This window comes from Heteronotia binoei, chromosome 10, assembly GCF_032191835.1.
Source record: "Heteronotia binoei isolate CCM8104 ecotype False Entrance Well chromosome 10, APGP_CSIRO_Hbin_v1, whole genome shotgun sequence".
NCBI lineage: Eukaryota > Metazoa > Chordata > Lepidosauria > Squamata > Gekkonidae > Heteronotia > Heteronotia binoei.
In genome coordinates, this window is record NC_083232.1 from 10,545,760 (window position 1) to 10,558,978 (window position 13,219).

The window sequence follows — 13,219 nt, forward strand, 5'->3', positions numbered from 1 at the left end:
TTATGAGTCGGAGACAGGAATAGAGTACGGGCTGGAAAGGAGTGGGGAAGGGGGGGGAAGAAGCGTTTTGAATAATAACAAAGGAAGTTGTTGGGGAAAGGCGGTTCATACGCCTGGGTTGCCAAAGGAACGTGTATGGTACAATTAGCAGAGGAATGCATGAAGCTGCCTTATACTGAGTCGGACCATCAAGGCCAGTGTTGTCCGCTCAAACCGGCTGCGCAGAGCTTCCAAGATTTCAGGCAGAAGTCTTTCCTGTAACCTCTGCTTGGTTCTTTCAACTGGAGATGCCGGGGATTGATTCTGGGACATAAGAACATAAGGGAAGCCATGTTGGATCAGGCCAATGGCCCATCCAGTCCAACACTCTGTGTCACGTAGGAACATAAGAGAAGCCATGTTGGATCAGGCCAATGGCCCCTCCAGTCCAACACTATGTGTCACATAAGAACATAAGAGAAGATGTTGGATCAGGCCATTGGCCCATCCAGTCCAACACTCTGTGTCACACAGTGGCCAAAAAAACCCCCAAGTGCCATCAGGAGGTTCACAAGCGGGGCTAGAAGCCCTTCCACTTTGCCCCCCCGCCCCAAGCACCAAGAATACAGAGCATCACTGCCCCAGACAGTTCCAATAATATACTGTGGCTAATAGCCACTGATGGACCTCTGCTCCATATGCTTGTCTAATTCCCTCTTGAAGCTGGCTATGCTTGTAGCCGCCACCTCCTGTGGCAGTGAATTCCTTGTGTTAACCACACTTTGGTTGAAGAAGGGCTTCCTTTTATCTGTTCTGACCCGACTGATCAGCAATTTCATTGAATGCCCACGAATTCTTGTATATCTTCTGCATATCAAGCAGATGTTCTGAGACTGAGCCGTGGCCTTTCCTATGAAGCTGCCTTCTAGCAAATCAGACCCTTGGTCCATCAAGGACAGTATTGTCTTTTCAGACTGGCCCGGACTGTCCAGGGCAGGGGTGGCCAAACTGTGGCTCAGGAGCCACATGTGGCTCTTTCACACATATTGTGTAGCTCCTGAAGCCTCCAACCCCTGTCGGCTGGCTTGGAAAAGGCATTTCACTCTTTGAATCACTTCTCCAAGCCAAGCCAGCCGGTAGCTTTGAGAATGCAGGTAAAGTTAAAGTTGCTTCCTTTCCACCTCTCCCTCCCTCGTGTATTTTCCTTCCTTCCTTCCCTTGCAGCTCTCAAACATCTGACGTTCATGTCTTGCGGCTCTCAAACATCTGACATTTATTCTGTGTGGCTCTTCCATGAAGCAAGTTTGGCCACCCCTGCTCCAGGGCCTCAGGCTGTGGTCTTTCCCAACACCTACTGCCTGGTTCTTTTAACAGGAGACGCTGGGGATCGAGCGGCGGGGGACCGTCCGTGGCGCCGGCTCTCCGGGGCTGTCGGCAGAGCAGGCCGCCGCTTCGCGGGGTCCCCTTGGCCCGAAAGCGAGCGGGCCCGTCTCTCGGGAAAAGGGGAGGGACGGTGGCTCAGTGGTAGAGCATCTGCTTGGGAAGCGGAAGGTCCCAGGTTCAATCGCTGGCATCTCCAAAAAAGGGTCCAGGCAAATAGGTGTGAAAAACCTCAGCTTGAGACCCTGGAGAGCCGCTGCCAGTCTGAGAAGACAATACTGACTTTGATGGACCAAAAAGGGTCTGATTCAGTATAAGGCAGCTTCATATGTTCATATGAACCAGGGACCTTCTGTATGCCACACAGACGTTCTGCCATTGGACCCATCGGCCTTCGTATGAAGCTACCTTCTAATGCGTTGGGCTCTTGGTCCAACAAGGTCTGTATTGTCTTTTCAGACTGCCACCCAGAGTCCCAGATAGCGGTCTTTCATATCACCCACCGCCTTGCCCTTTGAGCCGGAGATGCTGGGGATCGAGCCCGGGGACTTTCCACATGCCAAGCAGAGGCTCTTCCCACATATGCAAACACAGGCCTCAGGTTCAGTGAGAGCTCACAGGAGCGCAGCTCCTGAACCTTTCTGAGGGTTCCACCTCCTCCTGAGAGTTCCACCTCCTTGTCCATTGAATGGTAGGCGCAGCTGCATAACAATCCCTGGATGAGCTCCACCACCTATTTTTCTACAAAACGCCCCCTGTGTAAACATGATCAGGCCAGGCTAAGATCGCTCCTGCTCAGTACACAACAGACAACAGCCCTCAACGTGACGGACGGATTGCAAGTCATCTGGAACACCAATGCTGTCAACAACTATTAGCGATCTGGGGGAGGGCAGTGCATTTGTTTGAAGAGGCCCAAGACGAGAAGGGATTAGCATATCAACGACCCCGAAAGCACTCTAAATGAGCGTGCACTAAACTATGGGGCAAACCACACCAAAAAAAAAAAGACGTGACGGAAATACGGCTGTGTTCAGAAGGCAGCTTCGACCGACGTTCGGGAAGGAACAAAAAGCCGCAGAGGCAAGGCGCTCTGGGGTTTGAGACGGCGGCAAATGCAACCAACGGGGCCCCATCACATTTTCCACGGAATAGAACAGATTGGGTTTTAATGGACCGCGCAGCCCTCCCCTGACCTTCCCTGTTCCTAAATGCCGGGCTGCTTTCTCAGAGCCATTGTTTCCTTTCCATGTTTTTTTTTAAAAAAAATGCAATGATCTGTGTTTTATTGCAAAACAAAATTTAAAAAAACCCTTTGGCCATTGTTTTCTGCCGTCCTCCTAAACTGCTTCACAGGGGGAAAGTTTTGAAAAGTTTCAGGAGTCAGCCCCGGGCGGGACCTTCGGAAGGGAAGTAGGCACCTTCGTTCAAAGCCTGTGTGATGGACTCAGGAACTTAGCCTGAGTAGCTGGGGAATAGGCTTGCAGCGATTGCCCTAGCAACAAAAAAGTAACCAAATGAGATGACTTGGTAAGGACACCTCAGGAGAGGGGAGTCTTAGCTGGAGAGTCTTCAAGTTAGGTCTTCAGAGAAGGAGTCTGAAGGGAAGACTGTGGGCTTAGGATGGTCAGTTGTAAAGACAACTGGACAAGGGGCTGAGATCAGCCAGTGAGGCTGGGCTCCTTGGGGGAGACAGGGTTGTGTGTAGTCTCGGTCTGAAAGAGAGAGTTTTAAGGCAGTTTGAAACTCTCTGAGGGAGATTTTGCCAGCACAACCAGGCAATCTCCTGTGACTAAACTGAATTCACACCAACACATAAAAAGGGAGGACTGGATTCTGGTGGTCAGCAGGGTACCCAAGACTCAGACCAGAAGGCTAGCTGGAGGGCTGGGACACATCCAGTGTGGGTGTGAGTCCTGGAAGTTAGCTAGCAGGGAGTCCTGGGTCCTGAAAGTCCAGAAAAGGGCAACTAGAATGATTAAAGGTTTGGAACACTTTCCCTGTGAAGAAAGGTTAAAATGCTTGGGGCACTTTAGCTTGGAGAAATGTCAACTGTGGGGTGACATGATAGAGGTTGACAAGATTATGCATGGGATGGAGAAAGTAGAGAAAGAAGTCCTTTTCTCCCTTTCTCACAATACAAGAACTCGTGGGCATTCGATGAAATTGCTGGGCAGTCACGTTAAAACAGATCAAAGGAAGTGCTTCTTCACCCAAAGAGTGATTAACATGTGGAATTCACTGCCACAGGATGTGGCAGCGGCTACAAGCATAGGCAGCTTCAAGAAGGGATTGGATAAAAATATGGAGCAGAGGTCCATCAGTGGCTATTAGCCACAGTGTGTACGTGTGTGTGTATTTTGGCCACTGTGTGATACAGAGTGTTGGACTAGATGGGCCATTGGCCTGATCCAACATGGCTTCTCTTATGTTCTTATGAAGTTAGCTAGTAGTAGCATCTTCATTCAAAGCCTGCTTCTACTACCCGGGAAGTGAGAGAGACTAAAGGCTGATAGGGAGCTTAGAAGGAGGTGGGATCTTTGCCAGTCTCTTATGCGGCCTTTAAACGTCTCCCCAGTTCAATTTTCAAAGGACTGCGCTGTTGGTCTATAGTAGAATAGCTAGATTATAGTCCGGTAGCAGCTTAGAAGAATAGTGCAGATTTATACCCCGCCCTTCTCTCGGAATCAGAGTCTCAGAGGGGCTCACAATCTCCTTTACCTTCCTCCCCCACAACAGACGCCCTGTGAGGTGACACCCTGTGAGGGGACGGCCTCAGTCTCTATGCCTTGCTTGTAGGCTGTCCAGAGCCACTGGTTGGCCACTGCGTGAGACAGGATGCTGGATGAGATAGACTACTGGTCTGATCCAGCAGGGCTGTTCTGATGTTTTTATGAAGGCCTCTGCAACTCTTCATTTGTCAATAAGATAATTTCCTTTGGGTTAATTGCTGCTGGATAGATGGCATTGGGTTGGTGTGTGGGGTGTGTTCCTTTGCAACATCGGATTTGGTCTTGTGCATAGAGATCTGTAAGAGCCCCGTGGCACAGAGTGGTAAAGCTGCAGTACTGCAGTCGGAGCCCTCTGCTCATGACCTGAGTTCGATCCCAGCGGAAGCTGGTTCAGGTAGTCGGCTCCAGGTTGACTCAGCCTTCCATCCTTCCGAGGTTGGTAAAATGAGTACCCAGCTTGCTGGGAGGGAAGTGTAGATGACTGGGGAAGGCCATGGCAAACCACCCCGTAAGAAGTCTGCCATGAAAATGTTGTGAAAGCAACGTCACCACAGAGTCAAAAATGACTGGTGCTTGCACAGGGAACCTTTCCCTTCCTGCCTCTCAGCCCTGTTGTTCAACCTCCCGAGGAACTGCTTGGCCACTGTGGAGGCAGGATGCTGGACTAGATGTACTGCTTCTGATGTTCTTATCAGGGGAAGGCCTCAGTCTTTCTGCCCTGTTGTTGGTCCTCCAGTGAAACTGGTTGGGAACTGTGTGAGAACAGAATGCTGGACTAGATAGACTGCTGGTCTGGTCCAGCAGGGGCCTTCTAATGTTCTTATGAAGGTCTCTCTACCCTGTTGGACTTCCTGAGGAACTGGTTGGCTACTGGGTATGACAGGAGACAGGACTAGATGGACTACTGGCCTGATCGAGCAGGGCTCTTCCAATGTTCTCCTCAGGGGAAGGCCTCAGCCTCTCTGATCTGTTGTAGGCCCTCCAGAGGAATTGGTTGGCCACTGTGTGAGGCAGGAGGCTGGACTAGATGGACCCTCACTGGACTGATCCAGCAGGCTCTTCTGATGTTCTCCTCAGGGGACGGCCTCAGCCTCTCTGCTCTGTTGTTGGTCCTCCAGAGGAACTGGTTGGCCACTGTGTGAGACATGAGGCTAGACTAGATGGACCCTCAGTGGCCTGATCCAGCAGGGCTCTTCTGATGTTCTCCTCAGGGGAAGGCCTCAGCCTCTCTCCTCTGTTGTTGGCCCTCCTGAGGACCTTGTTGGCCACTGTGTGTGACAGAAGGCTGGACTAGATGGACCATCACTGGCCTGATCCAGCAGGGCTCTTCTGATGTTCTCCTCAGGGGAAGGCCTCAGCCTCTCTGCTCTGTTGTTGGCCCTCCTGAGGACCTGGTTGGCCACTGTGTGAGACAGGAGGCTGGACTAGATATCCAGCAGGGCTCTTCTTCTGTCCTTATGACCCCGTATCACCCTCTGCGCTGCAGAACAGACAACCACCTGACATTGCACAGGGGTGTCGACGCCTTCTCCAAACTATGCCAGCAATGCTTCCTTATGACCCTTCCCCAGGCCTGTACCAGAAACTTCTTGGCACGTTCTTTCCTTGAGCGAGGAGAGGGTGAGGGATCCATCCTCTGTTGTTGCTCTAATCAGGGAAGAGGAAAAGACCCTGACATGCCCAAATAAAAGACACAAGCAGGAACAGCCTGCTCCATCTGGGCCGGCACAGCCCCAAAAACCCACAATTTGTTCTCCTGAGAGATAAGGATAAGCTCATTAAGGTTTCTCAATATAAACAGGAGATAAGCTGAGGAGGGTGGGGGAAGGGAGAGAACAGCTGAGTTCCTCTGTCCATCCTCTGCCTTTCTTTCTCTTCAACTCACCTGACTGAAGCACTGGACAGAGAAAACAATGGACTCACCAAGAAGGGGAGGAGGGGGAGGAATCATAGAGTTGGAAGGGACCTCCAGGGTCATCTAGTCCAACCCCCTGCACAATGCAGGAAACTCACAAACAACTCCCCCTAAATCCATAGGATCTTCATTGCTGTCAGATGGCCATCTAGCCTCTGTTGAAAAACCTCCAAGGAAGGAGAGCCCACCACCTCCCGAGGAAGCCAGTTCCACTGAGGAATCGCTGTAACAGTCAGGAAGTTCTTCCTAATGTTGAGCCTGAAACTCTTTTGATTTAATTTCAACCCATTGATTCTCGTCCTACCTTCTGGGGCCACAGAAAACAATTCTGCACCATCCTCTATAGGATAGACCTTCAAGTACTTGAAGATGGTGATCCTATCACCTCTCAGCCGTCTCCTCTCCAGGCTAAACATCCCCAGCTCCTTCAACCTTTCCTCATAGGACTTGGTCTCCAGACCCCTCACCATCTTCATTGCCCTCCTCTGGAATCATTCCAGCTTGTATAGATCCTTCTTAAAATGTTGTGCCCAAAACTGAACACAATACTCCAGGTGAGGTCTTACCAGAGCAGAGCAGGAGGAGGAGGAGAAGGAGAAGAAGGAGAAAGAAGAGGAAGATGGTGCGGCCTCATTTGGAATACTGTGTTCGGTTCTGGTCACCACACTTCAAAAAAGATATTATTGGAAAAAGTACAGAAAAGGGGAACTAGAATGATTAAAGGGTTGCAACACATTCCCCTAGGAAGAAAGGTTAAAGCACTTGGGGCTCTTTAGTTTGGAGAAATGGCCACAGGGGTGACATGATCGAGGCTGACAAGATTATGCATGGGGTGGAGGAGGAAGAAGAAGTAGAAGAAGACTGCAGATTTATACCCCACCCTTCTCTCTAAATCAGTCTCAAAGCAGCTCCCCATCTCCTTTATCTCCCTCCCCCACAACAGACACCCTGTGAGGTAGATGAAGATATTGGATTTATATCCCACCCTCCACTCCGAAGAGTCTCAGAGGGGCTCACAATCTCCTTTTCCTCCCTCCCCACAACAGACACCCTGTGAGGTAGATGAAGATATTGGATTTATATCCCGCCCTCCACTCCGAAGAGTCTCAGAGGGGCTCACAATCTCCTTTACCTCCCTCCCCACAACAGACACCCTGTGAGGTAGATGAAGATATTGGATTTATATCCCGCCCTCCACTCCGAAGAGTCTCAGAGGGCTCACAATCTCCTTTCCCTTCCTCCCCCACAACAGACACCCTGTGAGGTAGATGAAGATATTGGATTTATATCCCGCCCTCCACTCCGAAGAGTCTCAGAGGGGCTCACAATCTCCTTTACCTCCCCCCCCCACCACAACAGACACCCTGTGAGGTAGATGAAGATATTGGATTTATATCCCGCCCTCCACTCCGAAGAGTCTCAGAGGGGCTCACAATCTTTTTTCCCTTCCCCCCCCCCCCCACAACAGACACAGCAGCTCCCCATCTCCTTTATTTCCCTCCCCCACAACAGACACCCTGTGAGGTAGATGAAGATATTGGATTTATATCCCACCCTCCACTCCGAAGAGTCTCAGAGGGCTCACAATCTCCTTTCCCTTCCTCCCCCACAACAGACACCCTGTGAGGTAGATGAAGATATTGGATTTATATCCCGCCCTCCACTCCGAAGAGTCTCAGAGGGGCTCACAATCTCCTTTACCTCCCCCCCCCCACCACAACAGACACCCTGTGAGGTAGATGAAGATATTGGATTTATATCCCGCCCTCCACTCCGAAGAGTCTCAGAGGGGCTCACAATCTTTTTTCCCTCCCCCCCCCCCCACAACAGACACAGCAGCTCCCCATCTCCTTTATTTCCCTCCCCCACAACAGACACCCTGTGAGGTAGATGAAGATATTGGATTTATATCCCACCCTCCACTCTGAAGAGTCTCAGAGCGGCTCACAATCTCCTTTCCCTTCCTCCCCCACAACAGACACCCTGTGAGGTGTCTGGAGAGGGCTCTCCCAGCAGCTGCCCTTTCAAGGACAACCTCTGCCAGAGCTATGGCTGACCCAGGGCCATGCTAGCAGCTGCAAGTGGAGGAGGGGGGAATCAAAACCAGTTCTCCCAGATAAGAGTCCACGCACTTCACCACCACACCAAACTGGTGTGACAAGTCAACAGAATCCAGCGAGAGCAAGGCGGGCAGCTGCGTTAGTCTGTCCCACAGCAGTAGGAAAGAGCAAAAGTCCAGCGATCAGTGACTCACAGAAGCTCACACACCCTGCCACAAACCTCAGAGGACGGCAGGGGTGTATACCTGGCACGAGCACGACGAACTCTGCAAAACTCGCTCATTGGGGAGGTTTGATGCGGACGATTTTCTGAGGAACCCGGACTGAAGGAATTTTGTCCGTGGGAGCTGAACCATACTTTGAAACGCTGATCCGCTCCACACCGGCCTCCCCTCTAAGCTGAGAGAGCATGAGCTAGCTCACAGTTTTTTGGCCTCAGGCTCACACATTTTTGTCTCAGCTCAGGAAAAAATGGCCCCAGAGCAAACTAATGTAATCAGTGCCTCACCATTTTAATGCCAGTAGCTCATGAAGGAGAAATTTTTGCTCAGAAGACTCCGTAGTTTTAGAAGGAGCATTGCTCTACATCAGTGGGGGGTTTTGTAGCAGGAACTCCTTTGCATATGAGGCCCTGACGTAGCCAATCCTCCTGGAGCTGACAGTAGGCCCTGTATTAAGAGCCCTGTAAGCTCTTGGAGGATTGGCTACATCAGGGGTGTGTGGCCTAATAGGCAAAGGAGTTCCTGCTACAAAAAGACCCTATTACGCCATACCCCCTGATGTAGCCAATCCTCCTGGAGCTTACAGTGGGCCCTGTACTAAGAGCCCTGTAAGCTCTTGGAGGATTGGCTGCATCAGGGAGGTGTGGCCTAATATGCAAAGGATTTCCCGCTGAGTTCCACAGGAGTTCCATACACCCCTGATGTAGCCAATCCTCCCGGAGCTCACAGTAGGCCCTGTACTAAGAGCCCTGTAAGCTCTTGGAGGATTGGCTGCATCAGGGGGGCGTGGCCTAATAGGCAAAGGAGCTCCTGCTACCAAAAAAAAAAAGCCCTGGTGGATTGCTAATTCTCAGAGATGTGCTGGAGATCTCCAAGAATTACAGTGGCTCTCCAGATGACAGATCAGTTAGTCTTGTGACATGTATAGTTATTTAACAGAAACCTTAAGGGCTTTTATTGTAGCAGGAACTCCTTTGCATATCAGCCCATGCCCCCCTGATGTAGCCAATCCTCCTGGAGCTTACAGCAGACCCTGTAAAAAGAGCCCTGGAAGCTCTCGGAAGATTGGCTACATCAGGGGGGGCGTGGCCTGATATACAAAGAAGTTCCTGCTACAACAATAAAAAAGCTCTGCTCTGCACACCTTTCAAACGATATCCCAGCACTTAAGGAGCAGGGGCGCTGGGGAGAAAGAAATGCAAAAGTACTCACTGATGGATGGATCTCGATAGTATCGCCGAGAGCGTCAGAAGAATGGCCCCATGCGGTCCGGCTTCAAACTGGAAGGCGGGGAGCAGAGAAGAAAAGAAAGACAAGAGTGTTGAGTTCTGGAGCACCCTTTTCCCCGCTGGACTCTCACAGAAGGACCACAGATGTATTTTTCTACATTCCTGTTTTTTAGAAAAACCGACATCAAGAATTAGAGTTGCCAATCCCAGGCGGGTTACGGACTATGAAATATTGCATGAAATATTTTTTCGTTCCAGAACAAGAAAGTATATTGATCAGAGACTGATCATTAAGAGATTCGATGGTAATCAAGTCAATTTTGTGATCGTTCAGATGAAGAAGTTCACAGAGATGAGATTTAACTAAAAGTTTACTTCTCCAGCATGGGGTCTTCCCTCCATAAGGACAGTAAAGGTAAAGGAGACTGTGACCGCTCTGAGACTCTGAGATCCAGAGTAGAGGGCGGGATATAAATCCAATATCTTCATCTACCTCACAGGGTGTCTGTTGTGGGGGAGGAAGGGAAAGGAGATTGTGAGCTGCTCTGAGATTCAGAGGATAGGGCGGGATATAAATCCAATATCATAGAATCACAGAGTTGGAAGGGACCTTCAGGGCCATCCAGTCCAACCCCCTGCACAATGCAGGAAACCCACAAATACCCATTGTTAAGAGCCATAGAGAATAAATGTCCGATGTCTGAGAGCTGCAAGATAGGACGGCAGGGAGGCAGGAAGGCAAATAGATGGAAGAGAGGGAGGAAGGAGAGTTTGAAAGAACACACCAACTTTAAACACCGGCTGGTGGGGCGGGGGGGACTTGGACAGCCTGGGTTCTAGAATGGTTTCCTTGCCTCTCTGAAAATGTTGGTGAAGATTCTGAGGAGGGCAGCAGGGGTATTGGGGTGGCCGGTGGTATATTTATGACTTCTGAACCACTACGGTTGCTGACACGGGGAGAGGGAAAGGGAAGAAGCTGAGCAAACTGCACTGGTAAAGGTTTTCCTGTTTTGCTGTCTGCAGACCGTCATAGACAGGGCTGGAATTCTAGCAGGTGCTCCTCTTGCATGTTAGGCCGCACACCCCTGATGTAGCCAATCCTCTGAGAGCTGACAAACTCTCAGAGGATTGGCTACATCAGGGGTGTGCGGCCTAACATGCAGAGGAGCTCCTGCTAGAATTCCACCCCTGGTCAAGGATCTGAACCAGGAAGCCCGTTTCAGGGTCAGATGTCCTACCTTGTAAATGTTCTGTTGTAGGAAGCCCAGCAGGTCTTCGTATTTTGTGACCACGTGAAGCATAACCTGTGGGAGCGGAAGCAGAGGATTGAGTCTGAATCGGATGAAAAAGTGAACTTCTAAGGTCTACAGAATCATAGAGTTGGAAGGGACCTCCAGGCTCATCTAGTCCAATCCCCTGCACAATGCAAGAAACTCACAAACACCTCCCCCTATATCCACAGGTCTCTCATTGCTGTCAGATGGCCACCCAGCCTCTGTTGAAAAACCTCCAAGGAAGGAGAACCCACCACCTCCTGAGGAAGCCTGTTCCACTCAGGAACCGCTCTAACGGTCAGGAAGTTCCTCCTAATGTTGAGCCGGAAACTCTTTTGATTTAATTTCAACCCGTTGGTTCTGGTCCTGCCTTCTGGGGCCACAGAAAACAATTCCGCACCATCCTCTATCTCAGGGGTGGCCAACAGTAGCTCACCAGATGTTTTTTGCCTACAATTCCCATTAGCCCCAGCCAGCCCCTCAAGTACTTGAAGATGGTGATCATATCACCTCTCAGCTGCCTCCTCTCCAGGATAAACATTGTCTAAAACAGAGTCTAAAAGGCTAAACAGTGTCTAAAAAGCCCCTGACCTCTTAGACACTGTGCCCAACCTTTGGAATTCTGACACTGTGTGCTGAGCTCAACCACAAAATGGCTGCCATAAGAGGAAGAACTCCATATGTTTATGCAGTCCCCTCTTGAAGCTGGCTATGCTTGTAGCCGCCGCCACCTCCTGTGGCAGTGAATTCCATGTGTTAATCACCCTTTGGGTGAAGAAGGATATCCTTTTATCCATTCTAATCTGACTGCTCAGCAATTTCATCGAGTGCCCACGAGTTCTCGTATTGTGGGAAAGGGAGAAAAGGACTTCTTTTCCTGTCTTCTCTAGAGAGAGCCAGTTTGGCGTAGTAATCAAGTGTGCGGACACTTAGCTGGGAGAACCGGGTTTGATTTCCCACTCCTCCACTTGCACTTGCTGGAATGGCCTTGGGTCAGCCATAGCTGTGGCAGAGGTTGTCTTTGAAAGAGCAGCTGCTGTGAGAGCTCTCTCAGCCCCACCCACCTCACAGGGTGTCTGTTGTGGGGGAAGGAAATAAAGGAGATTGTAAGTCGCTCTGAGACTCTGATTTAGAGAGAAAGGCGGGGTATAAATCTGCGGTCTTCTTCTTCTTCCTCCTCTGTCCCATGCATAATCTTGTCGACCTTTATCATGTCACCCTCAGTGGCCATTTCTCCAAGCTAAAGAGCCCCAAGCACTTTAACCTTTCTTCATAGGGGAATGTGTTGCAGCCCTTTAATCATTCTAGTTCCCCTTTTCTGTACTTTTCCCAATAATATCTTTTTTGAGGTATGGTGACCAGAACTGAACACAGTATTCCAAATGAGGCCGCACCATCAATTTATACAGGGGTTCTGGTGTGGTGGTTGGTCGGAGATCCAGGTTCGAATCCTCACTCTGCCGTGGAAGCTTGCTGGGTGACCTTAGGACAGGATAGCCCCTCTCCCTCAGCCTAGCCAATAGGGCAGGATAGCCAGGAGCACAAAATGGGGAACAGAAAAGCATGTAAATTTCCCTGTGTCCCTTACAGAGGAAGGGCAGGGTTGAAAACAAAGAGCGTTTTCCCACATAGCTTACCTCGGAGCGACGTCCCTCTTCACCGCGCAGCGTCTGTGCGGATTTCGCACCAACTGCTCCGCATAACCAGGAAGAGCCGCGGCTTTTGCGTCGCAGATGTAAACCGGTAAAAACCAGTTTACATCTGCGACGCAGAAGCCGCGGCTCTTCCTGGTTATGCGGAGCAGTTGGTGCGAAATCCGCGCAGATGCTGCGCGGTGAAGAGGGACGTCGCTCCGAGGTAAGCTATGTGGGGAAACGCCCAAAATGTCCCAGGCACTCGTTGAAAAAAAAGGTTCTCTGGGTGGAAACAGAACATCCACGTCTATTGCTCTTAAGGGGAACATTATCTGCAATGTTATTTTGATTTTTTTCATTCCGCAAAGATCGTTACGGTTCCAGCTCAGCACCGTTCTGATATTGCCTTGATTCTTTGAGGATCTTTTTTTTCCCTCACCGGGCGGACAGCCCGTCAGGTTGGCGTGAAACTGGGGAGCTGCTTTCCCACCAGCTCCCACCTCTAAAGTAAACCCTCCATTCTTGTAAACAGGGCCCTGATCCTGGATCCCCTCCTCCCCCAAGAAAGTCCGGCATTGGGGGACTGCTACGTGCAAACTGGCATGAGAGATGGAGCTATCCCTGTGTGACAGCAGCCCAGCTAGGGTGAAAATAACAAGAAGGGTAATCCCTCCCTTTTGGTCTTTGCAATGGGGGATTATAAAGCACGTATCCAGAACCAGCTGCCCAGGAAGCAGTTCGAAAAGGTCAGAAGTGCTAGAAATTGCTCTGGCTTCTCTCTGGTTTGCCAGACGC

At 50.4% G+C, this 13,219-nt stretch overlaps 1 protein-coding gene across 1 annotated transcript in view; it reads right to left on the minus strand.

Annotated features, from left to right (window-relative positions):
• Nucleotides 1-13,219, minus strand: part of LOC132578340 (probable ubiquitin carboxyl-terminal hydrolase MINDY-4) — a 148,693-nt gene that overhangs the window by 45,550 nt on the left and 89,924 nt on the right. The window contains exons 12-13 of the mRNA XM_060248284.1: nucleotides 10,755-10,820; nucleotides 9,500-9,567 (exon numbers count right to left, since the gene is read on the minus strand). Coding sequence (XP_060104267.1) covers nucleotides 9,500-9,567; nucleotides 10,755-10,820 — 134 coding nt within the window. The remainder of the gene's footprint in view (nucleotides 1-9,499; nucleotides 9,568-10,754; nucleotides 10,821-13,219) is intronic.